The sequence below is a fragment of the Alosa alosa genome, chromosome 10 (assembly GCF_017589495.1).
Source record: "Alosa alosa isolate M-15738 ecotype Scorff River chromosome 10, AALO_Geno_1.1, whole genome shotgun sequence".
Classification (NCBI taxonomy): domain Eukaryota; kingdom Metazoa; phylum Chordata; class Actinopteri; order Clupeiformes; family Clupeidae; genus Alosa; species Alosa alosa.
Window position 1 is genome coordinate 17,069,084 of NC_063198.1, and position 26,334 is coordinate 17,095,417.

At 41.8% G+C, this 26,334-nt stretch overlaps 1 protein-coding gene across 3 annotated transcripts in view; it reads right to left on the minus strand.

Moving 5' to 3' along the window:
• Positions 1–205: 205 nt before the first annotated feature.
• The window catches only part of LOC125302265 (metabotropic glutamate receptor 4-like), a 198,764-nt gene continuing 172,635 nt past the window's right edge, over positions 206–26,334 (minus strand). For 2 of the 3 annotated variants that reach the window (XM_048255374.1, XM_048255375.1), the window contains 4 exons: positions 23,584–23,720; positions 21,906–22,841; positions 7,279–7,525; positions 206–2,530 (listed from right to left, as the gene is read on the minus strand). In XM_048255374.1, the coding sequence (XP_048111331.1) occupies positions 2,481–2,530; positions 7,279–7,525; positions 21,906–22,841; positions 23,584–23,720 (1,370 nt within the window). In that variant the 3' untranslated portion in view covers positions 206–2,480. Of the gene's footprint in view, positions 2,531–7,222; positions 7,526–21,905; positions 22,842–23,583; positions 23,721–26,334 lie in introns of all 3 variants that reach the window. The other variant, XM_048255376.1, reaches the window with a different exon arrangement.

Below are 26,334 nucleotides of genomic sequence, written 5' to 3' on the forward strand. Positions count from 1 at the left end.
AGCTGACTGCTCCTCTCCTTTCCACTCATTAGTTACATGGGGGGAGGCATCAAGGGAGAAACCTGTGATCTTAGTTTTTAGGGGCAAAGCCCTGATATAATTTCATCAATTGTTTTAAAAAATGAATCTGCCATCATGTGTACTTGCTTGGCTTATATGTACTGTATGTCATTGCTTAAACTGCAAAACATTACCCTGACCAAAATTGGTTTGTAAAACATTTTATTAGAAATATGTTCTTGTATAAAAAAATGAACATGCTTCACATACTTTGTTTTTTTTATTTTTAACAAATACTTTTGTTCATCATACAGTAGATATCCAGGCACTGCTTTATTTTTTTGTATCATTTTTTTTTTTTTTTTTTTTTCGTTTTTAAGCTGTCAGGACAAAACGCAAACATTACCAATCCATTTAGTAACATACATTAACTTGCCATTTAATTTTGGTCAGCACTAACATGTTTTGCTTTGCAACACAAATATTCAGCTGAAAACAAATGTAGGAGAAAAACATAAGCAGCAAGTCATTGAATTTACATCACAAACAACCAATATTCTCTGAAAAGGTGAACCAAAAACAAGACCATTTCATTTGAATCATTACAGCCTTTCCTAATTTAGCAACTAGCTGAGAGACATTACACATGAATCAGTCATATTCTGCACACTCACATGGTGTTCCCATCTGCAGCCTCCCAAATCATTGGTCAGATATTTTTACTCTGTACAGTAAGCCTTTCCACTGAATGAGACTTTCTGAGTCAAAAGTAGAGAGTTCCCATATGCAAGCTTTTGCCATTACTCAGTATAAAATTGCTGGTGCTCACCTTAGCAACAGTGTTTCCTTTGTGTAAAGCTCTTTCAGCGTCATTAAATATTTCTGTGTTATTTGTCAGTCTGGAGCCTAGTTTGTGCATCAAAGGCAGTTATCATGGCTACTAAGACTTTGTGCCTTACGTGGGCTGTATATTGTAACACTTTTAGAACATTTGTAATTGCCTTACATATACCACCCTTGTGCTTTCCTTGCTTCATATCCCTGTGCTTATTTGAGTTTGTTAGTTAGGGTACATTAGGATGGATACAAGCCTTTGCTGATTTCTGTGCTGTCTACTGGTGGTAGCTGTGTTCTGCATTGGGGACATTTCTATTATCAGGGAGGAATTAGTTCAGTGTTTTGACACGTAAAACCTCATTTCATCCCGAAGTTCTTTCTATTCTGGCCACTGACCTGTCATCTATTTGTTCATTTAGGAACTTGTCTTAAAAAGTTAAATTAAAGTAAAATAGTTACAAGCCTTCCGCCACTATGTTAAGTTTGTTTTGTATGTTTGTATGGGGACTCACAACTGTGCTAAAGCCCACAGTACACATACAGGTATGACTGTGGACATGAACCCACACATATTTGAATGGGGGTGCTGTAAACCATTTCTCTACAACATATTTATGGTCTAATTAGTTGGGCTAATTGTTACGAATCTGTTACAAGCGGAAGTGAATGTCTTGCAGCCATCACTGCAAAACCAAAGGCCATCTCATGTTTTATTTTTATTTTATTTCTTATGACAGTGGGTCACTCAAGCATACATAAACTCAGACCCATCACTTAACCAGGTTCATTTTTATCAACAATTGACCAGGGACCAAATAGTGGTACTGCAACGACACAGTTTGAATGCATTTCACAGATTTTTTTTTTTTTTTTTTACAACACAACACAGGGATGTTCAAACCAACATGCTCAACATCTGTAAACATTGACAAAATGTGTTTTGCTGCAATCGTTCACATTATTTCCAAACATTAGGGAAGGAGTCAGATGTTTTGAATCAAACCCTGCTCAGTCAACATCATGTGACTGTGATTCATCTTTGCAGTGTTGCTCTTTCTCTTTGGGGTTAATGCACACATAAACCCTGAATCCATCAATCTGCATTTGTGCTACCCAGTTTACCCACCACAATATCTTAAAGCATCAAAAGTTAATGCTTGATGCTGAGTGTAGTCAACCAACAGACCACGAGATTGCCCAAAACTGAAAAGAGTTTTGAACCAAAAGCAAAACACTAGTGGGAGAGAGCCCACAGCTGATAAGTAGTTTTCACAGAAGAATCAATCTGTCCATCTGACGAGATCCTCTCTTTGTGTCTGGTCGTGCAAACGCTGTGCTCACACATGCTCACACGAACACACACACACACACACACACACACACACACACACACACACACACTGATGTGACACTGCCGTACAGAAGCATACATTCCAAGTCTTGGACCGGTCCAAGTTCTTCTTCTGGACCAACGTTTGGAGCTCCTGCGCCATATCCTCATTTAGTGAGATCATTTAGAGAGCCATCTCTCCCAGAGAAGTCCATATGCCTTTTTTTATTTCCGTCTTTACCATGTGGACAGCCTAAGAATGAAGGGCTGCTCTCTGTGAGGTCAATCTGTGGTACACGGTGGGGAAGCTCCTCTAGAGCGCATGGTTGCTGTAACTTATGTATGTCTGTTTGGAACCAAAGGCTGCAAAGAGAGGAGGAGGAGGAGGAAGAGGAAGACTGTTGGTCAGAAGGACATACAAACATAGCTGGACAATGTTACAAGTTAGAGGGCAATGATGACCACATGCCACAGCATAGCAGGGTGCAAATACATTGATGTTGCACATAGCAGAACATTAGCATTTTTATATTTGAAGAATTAATTTGCCATATTTTCATTCTTCAAATAGGACAGGACAATGAAAGGTTTACAGCCCATTTCTAACTATTAATTTTCACCATACTTCATATCAGTGCATCACAGTAAGTCAAAACTATGCCTTAGATGGATGTTAAAAATGCTGGTGGATTTAATTGTCAGACTCTTTTCGTCCTCTTTCTATTGACTGTTAGCTATAGGCTATTGTCATGGAAGCCACATCACTCTCAGTAGTCACCTAGATACGAAACAGGTCATCTCAGTATTCAATCCGTTTGTTTTCAACAGGGACAGACCCTCATTAAACTGTGATGGAATAGGCCAAATTAACATTCCCCACCACACAGAGAGTAAATAGACTTATATTCTCTGTTTAACATTACACTTTGCCTTATCATATGCTGTCCATTTCCTTGCCCATAATTAATGCTATTTGCAGTGGTTAAGGCTAATTAGCTGGCTGTTTACACATCAAACCCATTTTGTAAACCAGTGTAGGCAGAGGTAATATTTGTAAAGGGGTTAAATTGATGCATAAAGCCATTAATATCAAGTCCACTTAAAATGCAGACAAAAGCAAAGCATAATTGTGTATTTCAGTCACTTACCCACCAAATACCAGGATCACAACGAGGTGACCACTAATGATGAAGGGGCCATTTCATGCCAGTCTTTTTCATGCTAATGTACTTCTTCATTAGGCCCTTTAGTTCATGCATTTCAATACGAACAAGAACAAGCATTGGCTCATCAGTTTGTAAATGCATTTGCATGGAGTGAATTACCTTTGCATGCACTTGCATCATTCTTCACGACTCCGCGTTTTTGAACTTTTAACATCTCGCCAGCCACAGTGAAATGCCACTGGCCTTTTCTTTGGCTTCAGAGGGGCTTGTTGCTTTCAACCAGTTTAGCCCCAGAGAAGGCACTTGAGATCTTAAAATAAGACATGGTGCATGTCTCCCCCTGGAGCCTGATGCCTGGCAACCCCCAATCCCCCACCCCATCTGCACATACTGCCCTTACTTACCAGCAACCACCCTCTACACACACACACACACACACACACATCCCCCGCTTGCCTGGTCACATCTGCAAGTCGCAGTAGATATATCTGAATGAGCCTCTGCTGCTGACAGGCAAAAGTATTTTGGGGGGAATCGCAAGCGAGGAATTTTATTTTCCCACCGCGCTTTGTGTCCCCAATGGCAATGACAAATGAACCTTATTTAAATATTCATGTGCAGAGAGCTGCCTTTGAACAATAGACGGTTCCGGGAGAATTGGTGCTGGCAATCCAATCTGTCTCTCCCTGCACCCCCGTCCCCCCCACCACCACACACACACACACACACACCCATTGTCACCACAGGCTCCATTAGAGCAAATCTCCCAGTTTTGTCACAACTGGAAACTGATAATGGGGAAAGCTATGGTTATAGGCTTGGTCAGATTTGGATGTTATGTCTTCCATCAATGACGATCACTCTGCATTCACTGAGCTGTTTCAGAGATGGAATGCACATCTGCATCAGCTAAGGCGACTGAATGACATACTTAAGTATCCCAGAACCTTTTTTTTTTTTTTTTTTTTTGGGGGTCATGTTCTCAATTCTCATCACATCCAGGAGATAGCTCCATAATTGTTTAAATGTCATACAGAGGCAATCCTGTTTTTCACCTCCCTCAAGAACAGAACTTTCTAAAGATCTCTGCACCATTTTTGAATCTGACTCCTAAGTCTCTTACATGTGGAATGTATCTCTTTTTCCCAGACACAAATGCTTTCCCCCCCCTGACATGTCGAAAAGAGAAGCAGGTTGGGTGTGCGTGTTTGCATAATCACCCAGGCAGCCCCTTGCTGACTCAGCCGCCTAACTTTGTTATTTACTGCAGGCATACACAGGAGCCTGGAGGTCCCCGATACCAGCAAGCATGCTAAATGCTAAACTGGTTTTAAATGAGTATGTGCTGGACACCGAGAGTTTAAGGGTGGCACTGAGAGGAAACTAATTTCCCTCTCCATTATTTACACGGTATGTGCTCAACTCTCTCTCATGCTCCCATGTTGTACACATATAAGGAAAGGGCTGATCAAATTAACAATGGGAGCTTATACCTTTTCCCTGCAAGTTTTATGCAAATTTGCTTACCGCCTCCCAGTGCGATTGGCAGCCGCAATATGTTTTCCAAGGAAGAGATTTCATGTCTGATGGGAATGTTGTGGTATTATTTGCAGATTTGTCGTTTTCTCACTACTGTATACTCCGAGGCCACGGAACAACAGCAGTCTTCAATGTGTTTACCCGAGTTCCCCCAGCGCTGGTAACAATTTCTTTGTGATATCAAGGCAAAGTCCACAGCAAGAAAACAAAACAAAAAACAATCCAACCAACCATCAATAATCGAATCCAACTCCTTTGCCCTGGGTTGAGTTCAAAATGGACAAATCGTTGCAAAGTGTTTTATTGAACATAAACAGTAGTGCGCTGAATCCAAAACGTTTTGACTTTCCTTTTTTTACAGATGCAGTGTAGTGAGGCTGTTTAGTAAAGCATTGTTGACAGTCAAACTGTGATTAAAACTTATTGATAACTACGCCTGAGCGCTGCCCAAATTAGCATGTTAATTTGCACATGAATTCACAAATTTAGGCAAGTTTGTTGAGCAGTTTAACTTCCAATCCAACCAGCTGCACACCACATAACCTCTACAGCTGACCAAGTCTTTTGCCAAAGTAAAGCTTCAGTGAATGTAAATTCCAAATGTGTATATATATATATATATTCAGGTTTTGGGCATTGTTGTGGGTAATGTATGGACTATGGATGTACTGTGATGTATGTGGGCTTGGTTATGAGGACTTTGGACTGGATTGTATGGGAGACAAGATTGTGAATTGGGTGGTACCTTGTGCTAATTGGTGTGGTCATGTGACCTGGTGAATCACCTATATCACCTGTCGGTGGCATGTGGAGATTAAGAGTGAACCTGATGAAGCATAGGCGAAATGCGTTGTTCACTACTAAATAAAATCAGCAAAGAAATCCCACCAGTGTGCGGTGATCCTTCACTCTCCTGTCTATCAATTAATGACTGCACCTCACCAGCACCTGAAAGGCTGTGCACGGGAATTTCATCCTCTAAAGCTTCAGTGTGTTTTCATCTGAAATTCAGTTTCAAAATGAAAGTATCTGCACACTTTACATGCCGTTCAAGCTGACAATCATTGAGATGGCTTTGGAAAGGAGAGAATGTGGTCAGGCAGATTGCGTATCCCAAACACCACTATACCCATACCACCACCTCAACAGCCCTGTCTGGTCAGTTAGATTGTGAACCCCTCCTTCAATACATAACACCCACGCCAAACTCCACAGGAAACACTGCCTTTGGTCCTCAAACAACTTAAAGTATTGAAGACGGTTTAATGCTTCTGCCTATTGTGCGAAATTGACTGCAATTTCCAGGGATGGAGGAAACAAGGCACCTAATTTCCAAAAGCCACTGGGCTGTAAAATAACAGTGCATGCTGGATAAATAATGATGGGGAACTTCGTAATAATGGTCCCATGACCATTTAGTACATTGACTTACGACTCCTGAGGCATACTGTGCACATTGAATTAACTCTGCTAAGCAGTGCCCTCCTGATCCCTATGCCTAGTACCCAATGACCTGTACCAGGTGACCTTATCGGTGTCCCTCAGTTGTCCACAATATCCTTAGCATAGCTATTGGAATTTGCTCCAAAAAGTTTTGAAGCTTTCTGTTTTTATCCCACTTGGACATTTTAAAGTTACTTAAACGATCCAAATTTGAACAGTGCACATGTTTCCAATGAATCCTTTATGTGATTCTTATATTGTTTTTACATGTACTGTAAATCTGTTTTGTTTGTTGTGTCACTGGCTTGTGTCGCTGTTTTTTTGGTCTGTCTAGTCCTCATGTCTTTCTTCTATGTTATTCTGTCCTTACTATGGGGCGGTGGTAGTGTAGTGGTTAAGGAACTGGGCTAGCGTGCAGTAGCCTGAAAGTTGTTGGTTCAATTCCCGGCTTCCACCGTTGTGCCCTTGAGCAAGGCACTTAACCCCAAGTTGCTCCGGGGACAATGTGATCCCTTGTAATATAGCTGACATATGTAAGTCACTTTGGTCAAGAAGTGTCTGCTAAATGTAATGTAATGTAATTATTAGTCTGTCTTGTCATCAGTGTTTCTGTTGCCCCAGGGCACCCTTGTAAAAGAGATTTGAATATCTCAATGGGACATCACCTGGTAAAATAAAGGATAAATAAAATAAAAATAAATGCTGATGGCTAAAGCATTAGCACCAATACACTCATTCCATGAGGTCGCATCACCTTTGCGACATGAACACGGGTAATTCACGATGATGGCCAAGTCATGCGAGGTGCTGAAGCCATTATGCATAGATTATTAATGCAGTAGGATGCCCATGCACCAGACACAAGGCGCTGAATGCACAGAGGCGATGTGGGGGGTGTCAGCTTTACCTTTCTCTGCCTGCGGCTCAGTTAAGAGGGGAGGGCTGCTACTCAGAGGGAATCACCTTGTGTCTCCAGGTTGTGGCAGAGCTCGGTCCGTGCCTCGCCATTGGGCCGCAGGCTGGCTTTGGGGTTGAACTTGTTGGACATGGTGGCGGCGGTCACCACTGCCTTGAGGCTGCGCGTGCGCTTGGGCACGTTCTGCTCCGGGTGGACGAGCACCACGTAGACCTTGGGCATGTAGAGGAGCCCCAAGGACACAGAGGCACTCAGGCTCACAGAGATGGTCAGCGTGGTGGTCTGGATGTACATCTGCAGGGGACCGGGGAAAAGAACAGAGAAAGGCAGCAGACAGGATGAGAATCAAAGAGGTGAAAGCACCATAAATAACACTTACCATTGTTCACTCCTGTGCCAATATCCGTTAGACACCACTCACACAATGTCAGTTTGAAAGGTCACATATAACTCTTAAGACACTAGCAATACTTTCAAGCTCCAGAGTGTGAATGAAATGTAGATGGGAAAAGAATGTGTTTTTTGCACTCTGATTCAACAATATATAACGCAATCATGCAAACAATGTATTCCGTTCTATATTTTTCCCCATCTGTGATTATCTACAGAAAGTACAAATTACAATTTGATGTGGAAGCTCAGGTGAATGTGAGTGCACTGTGTACAGTATACCAAGTGCTATAGCAAGACAGAGGGAGGATTCCCATACCCTAGAGGACAAGGTAAAAAAAATAGATATCCAGTGACAGACACGGCAAGACAAGATACTGCTGCTGTGTCTTTCCAATTGTGCATTATGCTCTGCTGAGTTCATTTAGTTTCACACCAGAGGCTTTCAAAATCATGCTGCTGCATATGAAGAAGTTTTCAATGTCAATAAAAATGACTTTCATTAGTCTGTCTAGAATGCCTGTTTGCGGGGGGGATGGAGGGAGGCAGAGAGAGAACAATGGCCATTAAACAAACAACAAATCAAAGTGTGATGTCTTGCCCTTCAGCTTGTTTGCTTTATGTGTTTAAATGGAGCTGCAGTAACAACAGATTACAAGGGACTTTTCCAAGCCTGCTTGCAAATCAAACCACAAATAATTTCTGAGATCTGTATCTCATTATCTCTGTAAAATTACACCTGAACGCAACTTAGTTCCATGCAGAGTTCCCAGAGTTATAGCATCCGTGAATTAACAGACATCAGATTGACTTTTGCTCATGGCCAGTTTTCTAACAGGGAGTTGCTTTGTGTTCAGCTTCAGTGAGTCTTTACACAAGACCAGTACACCATTGTGTGTTCCCTCTAACAAAGATATAACAACATTAGCCATCTTCCTCCAACAAACCAATATCCCAAACCCCTGATCCAGCAATATTGAAAAGAAAAAAAAAAAAAAAAAAAAAAAACTTTCACCTGGCTCCTCTTTGCTGTTCGCACTCCATTTTTATTGATCCTTTGGCTAGCCGTGGTGCAGCAATCAATAACTGCAGATTGAAGTGAGATGCACTGTTTACAGACAATGCAAACATGTCTAACTGTTCTTATTTCCGCCACTCCAGGAGTGACATTGAAAATCTTGGCTCTTGCCCTCACACATAAAAGGTCACTTCCTTCCCCACTTCTCCACAAGATGACATTCCTTATAATAATAATAATAATAATAATAATAATAATTATAATAATAATAATAATAAGCTTTATTTGTATAGCACTTTTCATACACAGAATGCAGCTCAAAGTGCTTTACATTTGAAGCATGTAACACAATAATAGTCAGTCGGTCATTATCAATCACTTTTCTTCATTGCTGGGGCCGTTTATGATCCACTCAGCAACATATCAAAAATATAGAAAATGACATGTCATAAGACTGGCAGCCTTAACCGTCTTACCCCCCACAAGCACGCCATATGGCAACTGTGGCAAGGAAAAACTCCCATATTCCAGGAAGAAACCTTGAGCAGAACCTGACTTAATAGGGGGAGCCCATCTGCTTCTGGCTGGCTGCGCCCTCCAATAGCAGCAGATGTAGAATACAGTCATTATAGTCATAATCTTAGTGAAATTACTTATTATTATTAATAAACACATTGATTCAGCTAAAATCTCTTCAATCATTAATTCAGAGTAATTAATTCAGTTTAAACATATGAGTTAACTCTTCTGATGAAAATTCTAGTTCCTAATAATATAAAATATTATTTCCCTTTAAGCAATCTTAAGTCAACCACCAAAGATCAGCACACAGCCCCAATTGTTTTCAAAATGTTGGAATCGTGCCACATCAGGATTGACTGTAATGAGGGATGACTCAGCAGCAGCAAAGTTTATTTAATGTAGCTGCAGAACCTCCCAGTAGGCCAGAGATGGACAGTAGGTGTGTGCTGCTAATCAGCCTCTTCTACATTTAGCCGAGGCTCCATCTCTGCGTTCGGGACAAATGATTTTCGGAGGTGCAATAGCAGCACTGCTTCTATTTCAGAGGCTCCCTGACCAGTGCTGTCAATTCAATATGGGCCTCATTCATAAGTCAGGATTAAATAACTCATAACTTCAAAACGCTTCATTTCAAAACTAAAGTACTACTGGGAAATGTAGTGAGGTGGGTGAGAGACCTGCGTCTCCTTTACATTCCTGATCAGCTGAGACCACCGCAGACACAAAGCTAATCTAAAAAGAATTAAAGCGTTCAAAATCAACAATTAAATGGTGAATGCTCTTTGCCCAGTCTAAGCAAATAATCCATTGAGCAGCATGGCCCCTTACAGGATTTAATGACTCCTCAATGGACACCTGATCCTCGGTTGATGAACCATTTCTTTTGACTCTTCCCGAAGGGTAGACGGTGAGGGGAGGAATTGATTTGCTCTGTACCCTCAAATTCACCCTTAATCTTCCTGCACCTGCATCTGCATGTGTGAATGCTGGTGAAGGATAGGTAGACTGGCTCACACTCTACACGTACAGAAATCAGGGCCTCATTAGGAGGACTGCCAGGGGCGATGTATGTTCAGACACCAAATTTGCAAACTAATGAGAGAGCAAGAACTATGGAGGAGCAGGAGACTGAATCAAAAAGGCCACAGAGGTTCTGTCTCGACGCAAAGAGCAATGCAATGAGGCTTTACCTAGAGCGGTGTGCCGCACATTTGAAAGGTAATATTTTTTGTTTGTTTTTTGAACAAATGCCAGGCCCTGACCAAGGACAACTATCTCTGATGGAGCAGCCAAGTCTATTCTCAGAGGCTCAGCAACAGCACTAGCTGTTAGACATACAACAGGAAAAATCCACAGAATACAAAAATCAGGCCATGCAAATGATGTCTGGGAAGATAAAAACAGCAAAGATAAAGTAAGCCCATGGTGAATATAGAAATGGGAAGGCTCACAGTAAAGTGGGCCATGGAAGAAGTGTCAAGATAATGACCATAGCCACCAAATTTAAGGCTCCAGAGCTGCCCCTAGAGAGTCTACTAGAGCGCTTTCTGAGAAGACCAAGTCCCATTCATCAGTGCAGGGCACTTAACTTTTTAGAATGGCATTCAGGCGACCCGTGCAGAGAGGTAGAGCAGGAGATGAAATTGTTAACCCTGTGGCACTCTACAACCAACATCTTTTCTTGCTGGAGTACACTAATGGAATTCAATTCATTCAACTCCTTCATTCAGATAACAGTGTGACCGAGAAGAGGAGAGTGCCCTGAAAGAGGTAACATTCCAGCACATAACAACATAGTCAAGGCTCACAAACTTTTTGTCATTTTCAGGGTTGCACTTCAAACCACTTGACTAGAGTGAATACAGTTTGAAACACTTGAGGCATGTGAGACCACTGTTAGGGGGGGATCACATTAGCCAGCGGCAAGCGGCAGGTTTCCTATTGTTCTCTATGTTTCGGCAGCGGAACGGTGGCAACGCTGGCATAACGCTAGTGTTGAACAAGCTGAGCGTTGAACTTGGTTCAACTTTCAAAGCACAGCACGAGTGTATTCAATTGACAAACTGTTTGTGTTGCTTAGGAACGAGATAAAACTTATTATGGATTGAGCGTTGCGTTACGTTTGCCGCTGCAGCTTGCCGCTGGCTGATGTGATCCCTGCCTTAGGGGGTGCTGGTACTCCCTGCCCGCTGCTCCTACAAGTGTCTAGTGAAATGATCAACCCAAGCATCTTTGTTAGTGCAGTTTCCCACCGACCCACATGGCAAAATAAAGAGAGAGAAAACAATAGCCCCTCTGCTCCTCAGAGGGGGCCTAACCAACTGCATTGATTGCAGGACAGGTGTGTTCCCCAAACAGCCACTGGTAGTGACATCACTGAAGCTCTGCCTGTTAGTCAGTACTTTCCCCTACCATGTGACATAACCTATCTAACACCACTAACAACCCAACAAAGAGTTGGTAAGATGACATAACACTAGAAAAAAATGAAATAGCCAAACTACGATTATTAACTCAATGCCATTAGTGACATGGACATCACTCGACACACTGCGTCAACACACTGAAGTCTGAAAGGACTATTTGAAACTCAGCTCCTAAGGCCAGTGAACATCCTTTATAGCACTGACCATAAAAAGGATACCTCTCATAGCAAGCCTTGCCGCAGTGAGGAAGACCGTACCTACAGATAGCAACAGGTGTGAGATTGATTGTTGTATTCCAAATATTCCCTCAGTGCAGTGCTAAGGACATCTCTTTCACTGTGAACCTTGATTGTGGGAAAAACAGCACCTAATCTCTCATAAGAGGTTATGTCAACACAATGAGGGGGTTGGAGGATCCTTGAGTATGAGTCACTGAGTTCTTAGCATGAGGAAATGTAGAGATCCTTAATTACTGTTTTCAGACCTGTTTTTTAGTCCACTTACATTTGATTTGTTTCCCCCCTTACTGTGACTCATTTGAACAGGTGCAGACCAAAGCAACCACACTCTTGAGAGGAGGGGGTCTCGGTCCAATCCCAAGCAATCTCTAAAGTGGTTAGTTGGTGGTGAAAACATGATCCAACCTCTATCCGACCTAATTACCAGATTTACTCCACAGGTTGGAACTAAATGGCCCCTCTATGCTTTGCATTGAGATGTAGCAGAACACACACACACACACACACACACACACACACACACACACACACACACACAATAGCAGTTAGCTCAAGAATAAGATGAGGTCACACTTGGTCTAGAATTGTCTCACAGAAATACACACTACCTAAAACAGCACAAACATGTACCTGCTCTCTGTACATTTAACCTACTCCCTTGCTCCCATCTCTAACCTACCTGACCATTAAGCAGAGAGAATGTTCTCACATGGTTTCCAGTGATATGTTTTGGTTTGTTGGGATTTTTGTCTTTGTGAAAAGAAACAAAAAACAAGAAACCAAATCACCACATCAACTGATTAGGACCAGAGCAAATGTTTGGAAACATTCTGTGTTAGGAGTTCTCCCAAGCAAGGTTGACTGTGAAGCTCAACTCACAAGTCTTTTTAAATGTAAATGCACGCACGCACGCGCGCGCGCGCACACACACACACACACACACACACTATAGACATGAGTTAGTGCCCCTGACCTCTTTTTACTGCTGCCACAAGACAATAATTAGATTGTCAACGTTACAATGGCGAGCAGAGAAAAACTCCTTTTTCACGTGAACCATTCAGAGGTGTAATGGCAGAGTGCTGGGGGAGTGCTTTTCAGAAGAGTACAATGCGGAGAGCCGCCACTTGCCCTAGGACTCCATTATCACCAAGTCCCTCCCCTGCCTTCCCTGTCAAGTCTGCACTGATTTAGAGCACCTCTCCAGGTGACCAGATGCGAGATTGATTCCACCACCAAGCGCTAGCTCTGTGATCAAACACAATGGATAGGCCAGATGTCCCCCGTTTAAAATGATACAACGAGCTTCTCGGGGGGGCATCCATTATATTTATCTTGATGCCGGATGACAAATAAATGACAGCGTGTCGCCCACTGATACACAGACTCACTGTAATCTGCTGATGAGCACATGGGCGGACAGCGGAGGTAAATCAAGAGTCCGACGGACGCTAGGCAAATAATTGCAGTAAGCGATGTGTCATCGCACATCTCTTGGGCTTTTGTTGTGCTTGTCAGAGGCACTGATCAGGAGGAGCTAGGCTTTCATATGCTAATCCCCCCTTTAAAATGAAAAAAGTCATGGCATTATATTTGTGCGTAATTTTGTTTACAGTAGTGGAGCGGAGGTGGAGAATTGCACGTTCATCTGTTCATAATTTCTCACGAACACAATGGGCATAATGGGGTTTTGGTTATTATTTTAGTGCTCTGACAAATGCAACATCCAATCAAACACAAATGCTATTGTTCTGGACATTTCCGTGCAGATAATCCTCTTGTTCATAGTCCTGTTTACTTTATAAAGTAGGCCTAAACAAACATTTGTCTTTGCTACAGTTTGCATAATTACTGAACTAAACAATTTAGGAGATTTTATGTTTTATACATTTTTTTTCTCATATAGGAGTCTTGTCAACGTACTGTTCAAACTATTTCATTAGCTGGGAAATGGCTTAGCAGTCTAAACAAAGTCGTTTTCAGCAGGGTGCTATCATCTCGCTCCCACTGGACTCTGAGACTCTGTGGCAGTGGATTCGTTTATACTGAAGGACACAAAGGCAAGACACCACAGACATGCATACAAAGCATTTCAAAGGGATGGGGAGATAGAAGCTGTTTTTTTTTTTTCAAATGGGATAGTCTGTTTGCTCACAATCTCATCAATCAACAAGGTAATGAGCCCCAGGCTTGGCAAGACATACATATTTTGCAGTATTTCACACCACACAGTGTATGTTTATGTCAAAACATTTCTCATAGCACATCTGGATGTATCAATGAATGAAACCATGAGCTGATTTTGGAATCAACATGCAATCACAGCACATCTGTTCTGTCAATACTATCAATCATTCACTGTCTGGCAGGAGAATACTGTTGAATGTGCAGTTTATGCACTAACACTGTTTCATTCACATGCTCCTTTTCATAAAACTTGGGTATAATATGAAACAGTCCGGTATAAGTAAATAATATGTGTAAAGAAAAGGCAGAAAGATGGAACTATAAAATACACTACACAACGTTACACATTGAAACAACATTCAGAACAAGGCAAAGAGTCGTTTTAATGTTAACAACCTTGTCAGCAATGTCAGCCATTGGAGGTGCAAGTACCAGTAAGATGAATGCCGATGAAAAAGTATGATATATTTACAGCAAATTTAGGTGGCTATAATATTTAATTGTGTCGGTCATCAATGGCTTTCTTTAGAAGATTTTCTTTAGAAACAATGTCCAATGATTCAGGAATTACTAGTGTCTCCTGTTATTGAATCACAAAAGGGGCCAATTAATATTTTACGTGATGTCTAAATGATATCACAGGCCAGGTTGTCACATTCGTGCAAAGTCTTCAGGCGACTGAATTTACAAGTGGAGCTTTACCTAAATCTCACAACAGCAGCTTAGATTGTCACGTTATGTTTTCAGGGTCATATATTACAAAACGTCACTTTTCAGTACTTTTTGCATGTATTGGGGTATCTAGGATAGCTACTTGCAAAAAAACCCCATCGAAGTGATACAGTCCAGTCATTTGTTTGTGTTCCTATTCTGGAAACGTGATTCAGTGAGAGGAGAATGAGCTTTTCAGAACTTTTCCCTTCATGACATCAAGAAGGGAGGTTGCTGAATAAAACTACCTCAATTTTATCTATCTGAAGTCTTCACTCATGACTGCTTTTATCCTGCAAGCTCTGAACGCCAAAATGTCAAGGCAAAGCCATCGTGCAATATGAGGTACATAAACAGGGCACTCTGAACAAAGTAGAAATGGTGCGCTTCTTCCTTTGGAATTTTGAGTATGACACAGACATTTTATTAAGATCTCAAGCAACTATTAGATTGTGGGAAAAGAGGTATGTGACCTTTAATGGTTCTGATTCAAAGAAATTCAGATTATTTTACAATCAATAATTTAATGAATGAATGTATCTTGAAATAAAAGATAAAACATCAAAATGTCTTTTTTAACATTATTTTCATGATTAAAAAAAAAACTGATCCGAATACTGTAAAATCTGATGGTAGTATACTGATATCATACTCATTCTATGAAAATACATGACTACAAGTCTTCTCCCCAATATTTGGTTTTGCAGCTGAAAGTTGTTCATTGCACACTCCCATCAGCTTTCAACTACATTAGCAAACCACCCAACTCTGCTTTTCTTTGTGATAATGTCTCAACAAAAAGGTACCACAGAGATAAAACACTTTTTAAATAAATGTAATTACTTTCAAATATGTTAAGCTAAGAAGTTTCACATTTTTAAATCACAGATGAAGAGCATCTAGATTAAAAGGACTACACTGTCAAAACTCACACCAACTCCTGACAGTTGATGAAAAACACCTTAACCATAAGTTCTTGCTGAAGCAGAAGCTAATTAAATAACTTCTAATAAAATGAAGGAGAAAGGCAAAACCTCTTATCTTAAGCCTCTGAAAGAGAATGTTCCAGGTTTTCAATTAAGCAAGTAATGCATGGTTTAGGCGAATGTGAGGAGAAATGGAATGAGGCCTGTTTAAGGGCATTCTCTAGTCTCTTTCCTGCTTTGTTATTCCAAGCCACACTGGCTAATGGATTACATCATCTACAAAAAGATGATGCTCCCATCTCAACTCTACTTTAGAATTCCCTTTCATCTAAGAAGGACAGCTAAGGGAGAAAAGGCTTTGTTTTCCAGATCCCCGTGTCTATTCCATTTGCCCTGACAATGCAGTATTGTAATAATGCATCGCTAATATTCTTGTGATCCTTTCTCACAAAAGTGCAAAAGTCTTTTTTATGCTCCTTTCTCACAGTGTTTTCTGTATATCTCAGATTGCGATGCTAGGCATGCCAGGAACATGTGTTGTGGTGAAATTGTTTAACATTGAAGACCCCCTCCTCACTGCAGATGTAGACAGGCACACTCAGAAATGATGTGTCATTTTTTATGAATTGACTAGCGCTGATGCAAAACACCAGACATACATCTCCACTGAAAAATAAAAGTAAGTGTGAAATGCCACACTATACAAAATAAAAAAATAAGCCTATTGTCAATGTGAACACACTGTTTTATATTTTACTGTCATTGTTGGATTCTGTTTCACATCAGAAAATAATGTATCACTGATATTATAATATAATATTATATAAGCATTCTGATTGTTGTGTTAAAGGCACCCCTTGCTGGTCCATTTGCCAGTCCATTTAAAACCCACACCTGCTAGGACAACAACAGCAGCTCTATTTCTCTTAAATCAACCTTTCCAAATGGTACAGTAGTTATCACCAGTGTGTGTATAGCTCTTTTAAGTGAACACCTTCTTCTGTAGCGGTCACATAAGGTCCTTTGATGCTATGGAGAATGATATAGGTACTGCTAATGATAATGCCCCTGTGTCCTCTTTTGCCCTGTGTCTTTGTGCTGCATGTATCTGCATTTTGGGCTCCCTCTCTCTCCTTACGCTGCATATACCTGCAGCTCTGTGAGCACAGCTACACCCTCCAAGTGCCGTATCAACAGTAGGACTTCTGTTGGCAAACATCTGCTATTACACTTGTACAATTATGTGGCAGGTTTTCAAATTCACTCACAAATTCACATTACTTTTTTTTATATGCTACGCTATAAGTTGATATTGGTACCCCATAGCAATACTATCCCTTGATATTTTCATCTATTCGAACAAACTACAGTTGTACAGACAACCCTGCTGGACTTTGCTGTTGATTTCAGGGGGAAAAGCCATATAGGTCATATCATTTCAAAAATCGCACTAAAACCTCTGCCCAACAGAACACCATAAAGGGCATGTCTAGAAAAAAGAAAGAAAGAAACACTATGTGGCCTCTGGTTCCCAGATTCCTAGATAATTGCAACTAGATTTACTTCATCTAATATGTCACCCACCCCAGGAGGCGCCTCGGCAATCCCGGCAACGCTATTATCCTGACTCTGCTATTATGTAAGGTGGATGTGCACCTCATTATGTGGCTGGAACTCCCAGCTTTCCCCTTCCCCCATGTCTCAACCAGGCCCTTTCCCTCCCCCAACCCCACTCACATTCCTCCCAGAGCTGTGTTGTAATCACATTGCTGGAATGGTGATGCCCAGTGTTTGCTATAGAGCAGGATGTTACAGTACATTCAAACCCTATACAGCCATATCAGCTTACCTTCCTCCACTGCAGGTCCCATATTGGAACCTGACTCTTTTGGCTGCAGACATCAGTCTTTCCTCTCTACTCTGATCTATTTGTCCAGTTGGAGTATCTCATCTGGGAGAACAAATGGTCTTCTGGAAGTAACTTATAACTTCTGAACGTAATTTATACTGACAACTCAGCTGTCGTTAATATTGTGTCCTATTTTTTATGTGAGGGTTAGAAAAATACTGTCAAAAAGAGCTAGGACTGAGGCTATGACCCTTTGTAATTTTTGTGATGTTGTTGATGATGACTGCTAGTTTTCTGCCTTGCGGATCTCGCATTCAGCAAGGGTGGGTCCATCGTCAAGAAATGTGCTGAAGAATTGTTGCAATGATAATGGTGCTCTATGTCAGACAGATATTTGTTATATATTTTCTTTACAAAAATAAAGAGGGTACATGGGATCTCCAAAACTCACAATTAATCCTATGCGGTATCAGTCCCCAGTTAAAACAACACAGAAACTAAACTACCGGTAGTTCCATCATTTATGAAATGCATATTACTGTATAATAATTACAGCTATGGTTTCATCTTATGTGTCTAGAACATATTCTTAAAATTAAAGTCAGACATTTCCCCTTTATTATTGTTTGCACAACGTCTTTTTTGGCTATGCCAATGTTGTGAAATAATAATTACAACTAGAATTGCGGTTCCGAGGAACTGCAAGAGTGGGTTTGATCAGGGGCATGGCCTCATCCAAGGATTCCAACGGTACCTCATTTATGAAAATCGGACATACGGGTCAAAAGTTACATGCACACACCTTCATATACACAGACAGCCCAGCCCAGCCCATTAGAGCTCTGCCAGATGGCTCAGAACTCTGCCAGGTGCAAGCTTAAACAATTAGAGCTGTGATGTCACAATCGGAATTAGAATCCTTGAATTCATTTCAATGGGGCCCAAAAATGCTGAAAAACGGGAATACCTCGAAAACGACAAGGGCCAGCGACACGAAAGTAACAAGCAAGTTACACCAGTTCGGGCCTGAATTTTTGGAGTTCGAACTGCCTCGATAGCTCAAACGGTCTAGGAGCAGTAGTTCGTCCAAAAAGTGGGTGAAAAGGAATAATAAATAAGAAAACTTAAGAAGAACAATAGTGGGCTTGCGAAGCCATGCTGTGGGCTTGCTGGATCAAACCCACTAATAAAGAAAGAAATAAAGAAAACTTAAGAAGCAGCTGTGGTCTTGCTGGATCAAACCCACTAATAATAAGTAAACTTAAGAAGAACAATAGTGCTGGATCAAACCCACTAAAAATACCCATGCCCAAAACACATACTCATTAGTCTTTTCTACCTTCACCACTGCACTTAGTGCAGGACAGAATTTTCTTGTGCTGAGCTTTGGTCAGATCGCGCTTGTCCATCACGCTTCGTGAATCAGTGTCATATGTGAAATGAGGCATGCATGAACATGTCTTGCCTTTATGAATGAGAATACCAATTCTTTTGTGTTTGCCCTTTGACGGTACAGAACTTTATTTTTTTGATTGCTATTGCAACCAATGTGTTTTGAGTTAAAAATAGAGATAGAAATGTGCCTTCTGCAGTCCCCAACAGTTCAGTCACACTGCTCAATGATGCCACCTGTTTGCAAGTCACACACTAAGATGGCATTTGCAGTTCTCTGGTACCTGCCAATGACTGATGCAAAAGAGAGAGCATAAAGCCCTAACCTACCTCATTTACTAAACCAAATCATATAATCACATGTTCAAATGTTAAAGGATGTGAGATGTGCAAAATCATTAGCATTAAACTACGTCATAGATTATCCCCCTTATTCTCAACCAATGTGTTTTGAGTTAAAAATAGAGACAGAAATGTGCCTTTTGCAGTCCCTAACAGTTCAGTCATACTACTCAATGATGCCACCTGTTTCCAAGTCACACACTGATTCGTTTTATTTTATTGTTTGCCATCTCATTCAGTGCTATATGATCCAGGGCTCATGACCAAATCAAGCCAATATAATAGCCAGTAGCCACAATGAGCCCATGCAGCTACCCTGTTTCGACAATGAAAGATAACGCACAGAACGGCCAGCCTGAGCGGACAATTACGTCCCCAACTCATCTAAAATGTGGTGTCTTTGGGTTCTACACCATAGATGGTAAAGTAACCGTTAAATATAATGTTAAATAATTTATCTGTGGATTGTGGCTTTACATCGGTCGAAGTTGACTCCACGTGGTGTCTCCCGTAACTCAAAGCCAGGCAAGCTGAGGACAGGCACTCTGCTCCATCGTCGTTATGGTAACCAAACAAGTCTTCTTCTGTCTAGGTTTGTTTCTAGGTTTAAGTGTTGTTCTTCTATGTGGTCCACCTACTGGAGGGAGTGTTTACAGCAGTTCCGTTTCACACATCATGATCTCCACGCGTCACTTTGCCAGCGGTCTTAAATTCCGGTCGACTCAAAAACGCAACGCATGCCTTAAAAATGACGCAATTCTCGCCACGCGCTCACCAGTGTCGCGGGACGCAGGCGCGGGAGCGTACCATAGGCTTAAGATGGCATATGCAGTTCTCTGTTACCTGCCAATGACTGATGCAAGAGACAGCATAAAGCCCTAACCTACCTCATTTACAAAACCAATACTTGCTAATCATATAATCACATGTACAAATGTTAAAGGATATGAGATGTGCAAGATAATTTGCATTAAACTACATCATAGATTACCCCCAATTCCAATTCATGCCAATTAAACTACATCATAGATTACCCCCAATTTCAATTCATGCCAATTCAATTACCTCACTCCAGCAGTCCTCTGTCAGTTACAGAACCATGGTTTCATTTGTAAGCAACAATTTCAAGGCCTTTTAAGTGATTAAACATCGACAGATTACTGTTTTGCTCTTCATACACTAATCTATTTAGTAATGAATCAGAAGAGCAAGCAGCAATGAAATTGCTCGAAGAACACAACACTCTCAAACGCAAGCTCTGTGACTTTAGTTACCGTGCAAAAGCAACGTTTGGGGGCCACCGATGCCTTTGTGTACACAGCTCCCATTTTTTCTAAAGGTCACTGGTTCACTCCAGGGTGGTGTGTGAACAGAAGGGGAAGTGAGCAGTACAAGAGGAATCCAGGCGAGGTTTTCATACCAATTCCCAACAGATAAAGTGTGCCCGCTGCTTGCAGAGGCCTTGTGTGACTCCTTTTGTGGTGACATTCTGTGCTCAGATGGCTGCCTGCATAAAGTTCTAATAGGCTCACCACTTAGCTACCATCTTGGCAAGCCTCTCGGCAGCTTTTTCTGATACTCAAGATCAGGTTCGTATCTAAATGGATGGGAAAAGACTCATAACTCAACATAGAATTGTAAAATAGACATTACAAATACATAGCAGCAATGTGTGGGTGGATTTGCTTACTGTCCATATGCTTCATTTCACTGCAATGAAACAAAATGTCTATTATCCCATTTCCAACAATATGATAGGGCAGGTCTTTTAATTACAGATCTGGCATTTTCAAAGGCCCCCCATTCATTTTTCCCTGTCTCTTGGTACTTGCCACTTCTCAAGAGGTCACAGCACCTAGTGTGTGCTTAACACAGTGTCTGAGACCAGGAGAGGGCATCTGTCCTGGAGGTAGAGAGAGACTCGCATTCCACATTCACAAAGTCGCGAGGTTTCTTGAACATTCCCCCATGACCTCCTTTTCCTTGTTCTTTTAATGAGACTCAAAGGCTGCCAGAGCACACGGCTTTCTGCATCAATTCTTTACCAGGGGCAGAATAACTTTGCATAAGGTTCCCAGGTACAGGGCAAAATGTGATAAAAAACAGCTTATACATCCCCGATACCCTCTATATCTATCTAAATGTTCATTCGGGAACACCTTGTGCTACTCAAGAGAGTGCTGTATGCATGACCTTAAATGCACTCATATGCGCTCCCTCAGTGGGGGAAGTAAAGCAAAGCAAATCTATGCTTCTTCAAGACTGAGCTCTAATCTGCACTGAGAGTTTTACTCTGTCTGACTTTTTCCTCTGTGTTATTTACAGTGCCACTCAGTATCATGAATGGGAGCACTTCCAAGCAAAGCACTTGACACCAGAAGAGAAGAGAGCCATCAGAATTGGAAGTAGTCCAAATATGTTCCCTTAATGATGCCTGGCCTTTTCTTAATGATGCTTTATTAAACCGACTCTACATGCTTTTCTCTGTTCCACTTGCAATGCTCATTTGGAACACAAAACAATGTTAATAAGGGAGAACATTATTTCATCTTGTTCATTGGTCACAAATGTGGACCTTCAAATGTAGACCTTGTATGATCCTTCATTAGATCACCATCATTAGACATATTGTACAGAACGACAGTGCTTTGGGCAGCTCACATGTCACTGACCTTTTCTGTGGACTGGGAGGTACCAAAGAAGATGGGGATGAAGGCCAGCCAGATGATGCAGGTGGTGTACATGGTGAAGCCGATGGGCTTGGCCTCGTTAAAGGTCTCGGGCACGCCGCGGGTCTTGATGGCGTAGACGGTGCAGGTGACCATCAGCAGCATGCTGTAGCCCAGCAGCAGGATGAGCGACAGGTCCGAGATGTCACACTTGAGCACGCCGCGCGCCAGCTGCGGGTTGACGGTGCGCTGGTCCTCGTAGTCGATGAGCGCCTCCGAGGGGTCCATGGAGAACCAGATGCAGACACCAAGCAGCTGCACAGAGGTGAGGCTGAAGGTGATGACCAGCTGCGAGGCCGGGCTGATGAAACGTGGTGCGCTGACCGACACCTTGCCCTGCTCGAAGATGCGGTAGATGCGGTTGGTCTTGGTGAGCATCGCCGCGTAGCTGATACTCATGCCCAAGCCCAGAAAGATGCGGCGGAGTGCGCAGATGCCCGCGTCGGGCGCGGCGATCATCAGGAAGGTGGTGGCGTAGCACAGAAAGATGCCCGTCAGCAGCACGTAGCTCAGCTCACGCCCGGACGCCTTGACGATGGGCGTGTCGTTGTAGCGGACGAAGGTGACCACCACGAACAGCGTGGCCATGATGCCCACGATGGCCAGCAGCACGGGGATGACCGCCCACGGTGAGCTCCACTCCAGCTTGACGATGGGGATGGGCTGGCAGCCCGTGTGGTTGGCATTAGGCCGCAGGTCGAAGCGGCACATCTTGCAGGTGGTCCGGTCGTACTGGTACTGGTAGCCATCGCAGAGCTCGCAGTGCCAACAGCAGGGCATGCCCTTGACCACCTTCTTCCGCTCGCCTGGCTTGCACGGCTGGCTGCAGATGGAGGTGGGCACCTGCTGAGCTCCACCAGGCCACTGCATCTCCTCCATCTAATGAGGAAGAGAGGAGGAGGAGAAGTGGAGGAGGCCGCAGTGACAGGTAAAGTGCTCCTCCAGGCATAAGACATGCTGGCCATTCCCATCCCAGGCAGAAGGCTGACTAATTCATATTTAACGCATTCAATCATTACCTTGTAGGCAATTAACTGTTCCATGAAGCCTTACTCATGGAGAATTGTAATTAGAATCACCACAAGGGTTTTACTGAGACCAATGTTTTTCCATGGTGAACACAGAGGCGTGCAGCATTGATTAAAGCTGCTATTAAAGTCCCTCCAATTAACTGGAGCTAACAGTTTTGCCTCAGGCCTACATATCCGTCTATGGTGAGTTTAGAGAGTTTAGAGAAAGAAGTCAAAGTCATGCAGTTACCTTGTGCTTTTCAAAACTCTATGCTAATGCTCTCCCCCAAACTCACATTTGTGTTAGCTAGCAGTTTTGCTGCTCCCTGTAGTCACATTCTCAATACACAGAGGGATGTCACATCTCACAAAAGATACAGAACAGAGCAATGTCTGGTTATGAGGAGTATGGGGACCAGAATGGAAATGGTATTAAAAAGAAAAGGTTGGATCGTTACACAGACTCACTGAGGGATGATCTAGTTATGTGGAAAAAATTGGTTCAAAATATGGTCTATATCCTGAAGAACTATATTGATAGTATTGATATATTGATTGAACTATATGATATCATAACTATATCATGCTTGATGGATCTTCTCCAGGCTTACTTCGAGATTAAGCTGGTCAGTCCAGTTGCCGATCTTTTTATATTCAGACGATCCGTTCCTCCATTGGTACTGGTAGATCTCATAGCGGCCTGGAGCATCTCCATTTTCATTGAAGAGCACAGGATTACCAGCAATACCTAAGACAATAAAAAATGAATGAACATTTACAGAATGTAGTCCACATGAGCAGGTAAATATGTACAATTTTTGATTTTCTTCCATTAGAACAGGCTGAAAAAAAGGATAATATTTCATCCCAGTATAACTGACTATTACTGAAGTCTTCAGATATATATTAGATATTTCAGTTGCAGTAAGCAATGTAGGTAATGAGTATTACCTGATAAGCACAAGTTCAGGCTTGCATTGTAGGTTCATTGCAAGTTTAACATTTATTCAGTCACCTTACAGCTATTAGACCATTTCAAAAAATCTGTACCACTCTATTGGTAAGACTTTTCTTCTCTCTCCCATGTATAAAATAAGTGAATATGTATTCTCATGTGCAACATCACATCAAAGCCTGAAAAAAGGCATCCTAAGTAGTGTCTTGCCCTCTTGTATTAGCTTGATAGGAAGCCCCCATTCCGCATAAAGCTTTCCTCACTCAAAACATGGATAAAAGCCAGTGTGATGAGTGCTTTTGGACTTTCTATTGATGAATATCCCCTCTTTGTGTTGCGCAAGAAGATGCAAGACGTTAATCCACATCTCGATGAGTCAGCCTGTGGATTAAGGCATTAAGAATCGACTTACATACGCTTTCACGACAAAGGAGCCCTGAGCACAAAGCACCCACAGATGTACAGAATAACTCTGGCTCGATGTGGGAGAAATATTTATACAAACACCAGCCCAGCTACTGAGGGGCAGACCAGTAATATTTTTTATTAATCTGTAGAATTAATAATCTTAGAGCTTCTTTTCACAGAAACAGTATATTGAATGTTGCTATTTTTTTCCTCTTTAAAGTCAGTGACTGAACATGTGGTGCTAGCATTTAAATGGTACCATCCAGGTGCTTTCTTGGAGAAATTTGTTATGCTATGAAAAATTGGTGTAAGACATGAGACAAATAGCTTCCCATTTGGTTTTACCGCACGCATCACCCCTAACCACTTACCACGTCCTCATATTTCATTTTTTATAGATAGCTGCAGGCCTCTGGAATCAAAAGAGCGAGGAGGGTTAGACCTCCATGGCTTTATGTTAGTGGAGACGTGGTGGAGGCATTCATGCTTCACATGGCATTTTTTTAGTAAAAAAAAAAAATATTCAGGAATTACAAAAAGATGCCAGAAGATACATTCTCTTTCTGATTCGGCTGCTGATTTCTCACACTGATGTGGCGGCCTGTTTTCTCTGCTCTCTTGCCTTTCAGGTGCTGCATACTTTAAGGTATGCATTTTGTCAGATGACTTTTCAGATATTTATATAACCTTTACAGCAGAGAAGGAATATAAGGAATGTAATGTAATGTATAAGGTGTTCTTACAAAGGGAAGCAGAGGCTACAGGATAGCTAGGCTAATTCATGATGGTCCAGATCCAGAATCTGCCGACTGCCTTGTATTTGCACAGCATCATGAACAGTGTAAAGCATGAGTGGAAAAAAGATATTTGATAAAATAGATAAATAAACAAATCAAAAAACAGGTTTGCCATCACTGTCAAAGGAGGATTGTATAGGCTATAGTTTGCTTGATTTTTAATAGAGTCTGTTTGATGACTACTTGATGTGTGAAGTTGATAAGTGGTGTTAAAGGCAGAACAACAGCGTTTTGACCGATGTTATATCCCCTCTGTATTTATCTTTGAACAGCATGTCCATATGAATAGTTTTAGACCCAAACCGCACAGTGCTGCTTTAATGCAGTAAATACCGGTCAATCAAATGATAATGCTCTGTCTGTGTGTGGGATTTATGCAACTGTGAGAGAAACAGAGCCTAGAATAGACACATTATAACACTGACTAAGGCAGAACCATTGTGTCCCTTCCTGCTACCAGAACACTGATTCAAGTGGCTAATTTATCATAGACATAAACATTTCTCCCTATAAATTACATTATATAAATTGCCATCCCCATTCACTTAGTTCCACAGGGAGTGGATTACATTAGTCACTACCCCCCCCATTTAGATTTACTGTGGTCTCAACATTCATACAGTACATTTGAGTTTAATCATTGGGATATCACTCCTGACCACAGACCAATACTGAAAGTAATATTGCTCTTAGTAAGATCTTGTAGTAACAGCTACAGCAGAGTTTGTGACATTGGCGATCAGATCAGAGCCAGAGTAAGTAGGGACTACTGGTTAAGCATGGAGAACATGGACTACTGGTTACGCATGGAGAAGATGTACATCTCTTCCCATAAGGTCCCATTTTCTGCTGAGGTGTCAAGGGGTAGAACCATCTGCAAGTGTAACCATGTTGTTATGAATGGGATACAGATGCAGTGTGTGTGTGTGTGTGTGTGTGTGTTTGTGTGTGTGTGTGTTTGTGTGTGTATCGAACTTTGTAATGGATTACTGGATAACTGGACAGGGTGCTACTTAATGGTCAAATTGGTGAAATTCACATCACATAGAATAACAGTTCAGTCCATTACTCTGGTAACTTAAAAAAGCAATTGCTGACTTCATTTGTTAAAGACATGTATGTGGATGTCAAATCCTGAACACCTCGTTGGCCTGATTTAAGTTCGCAGTGGAAGACAGATGGAGTGGGTGCCATCGAGTGCG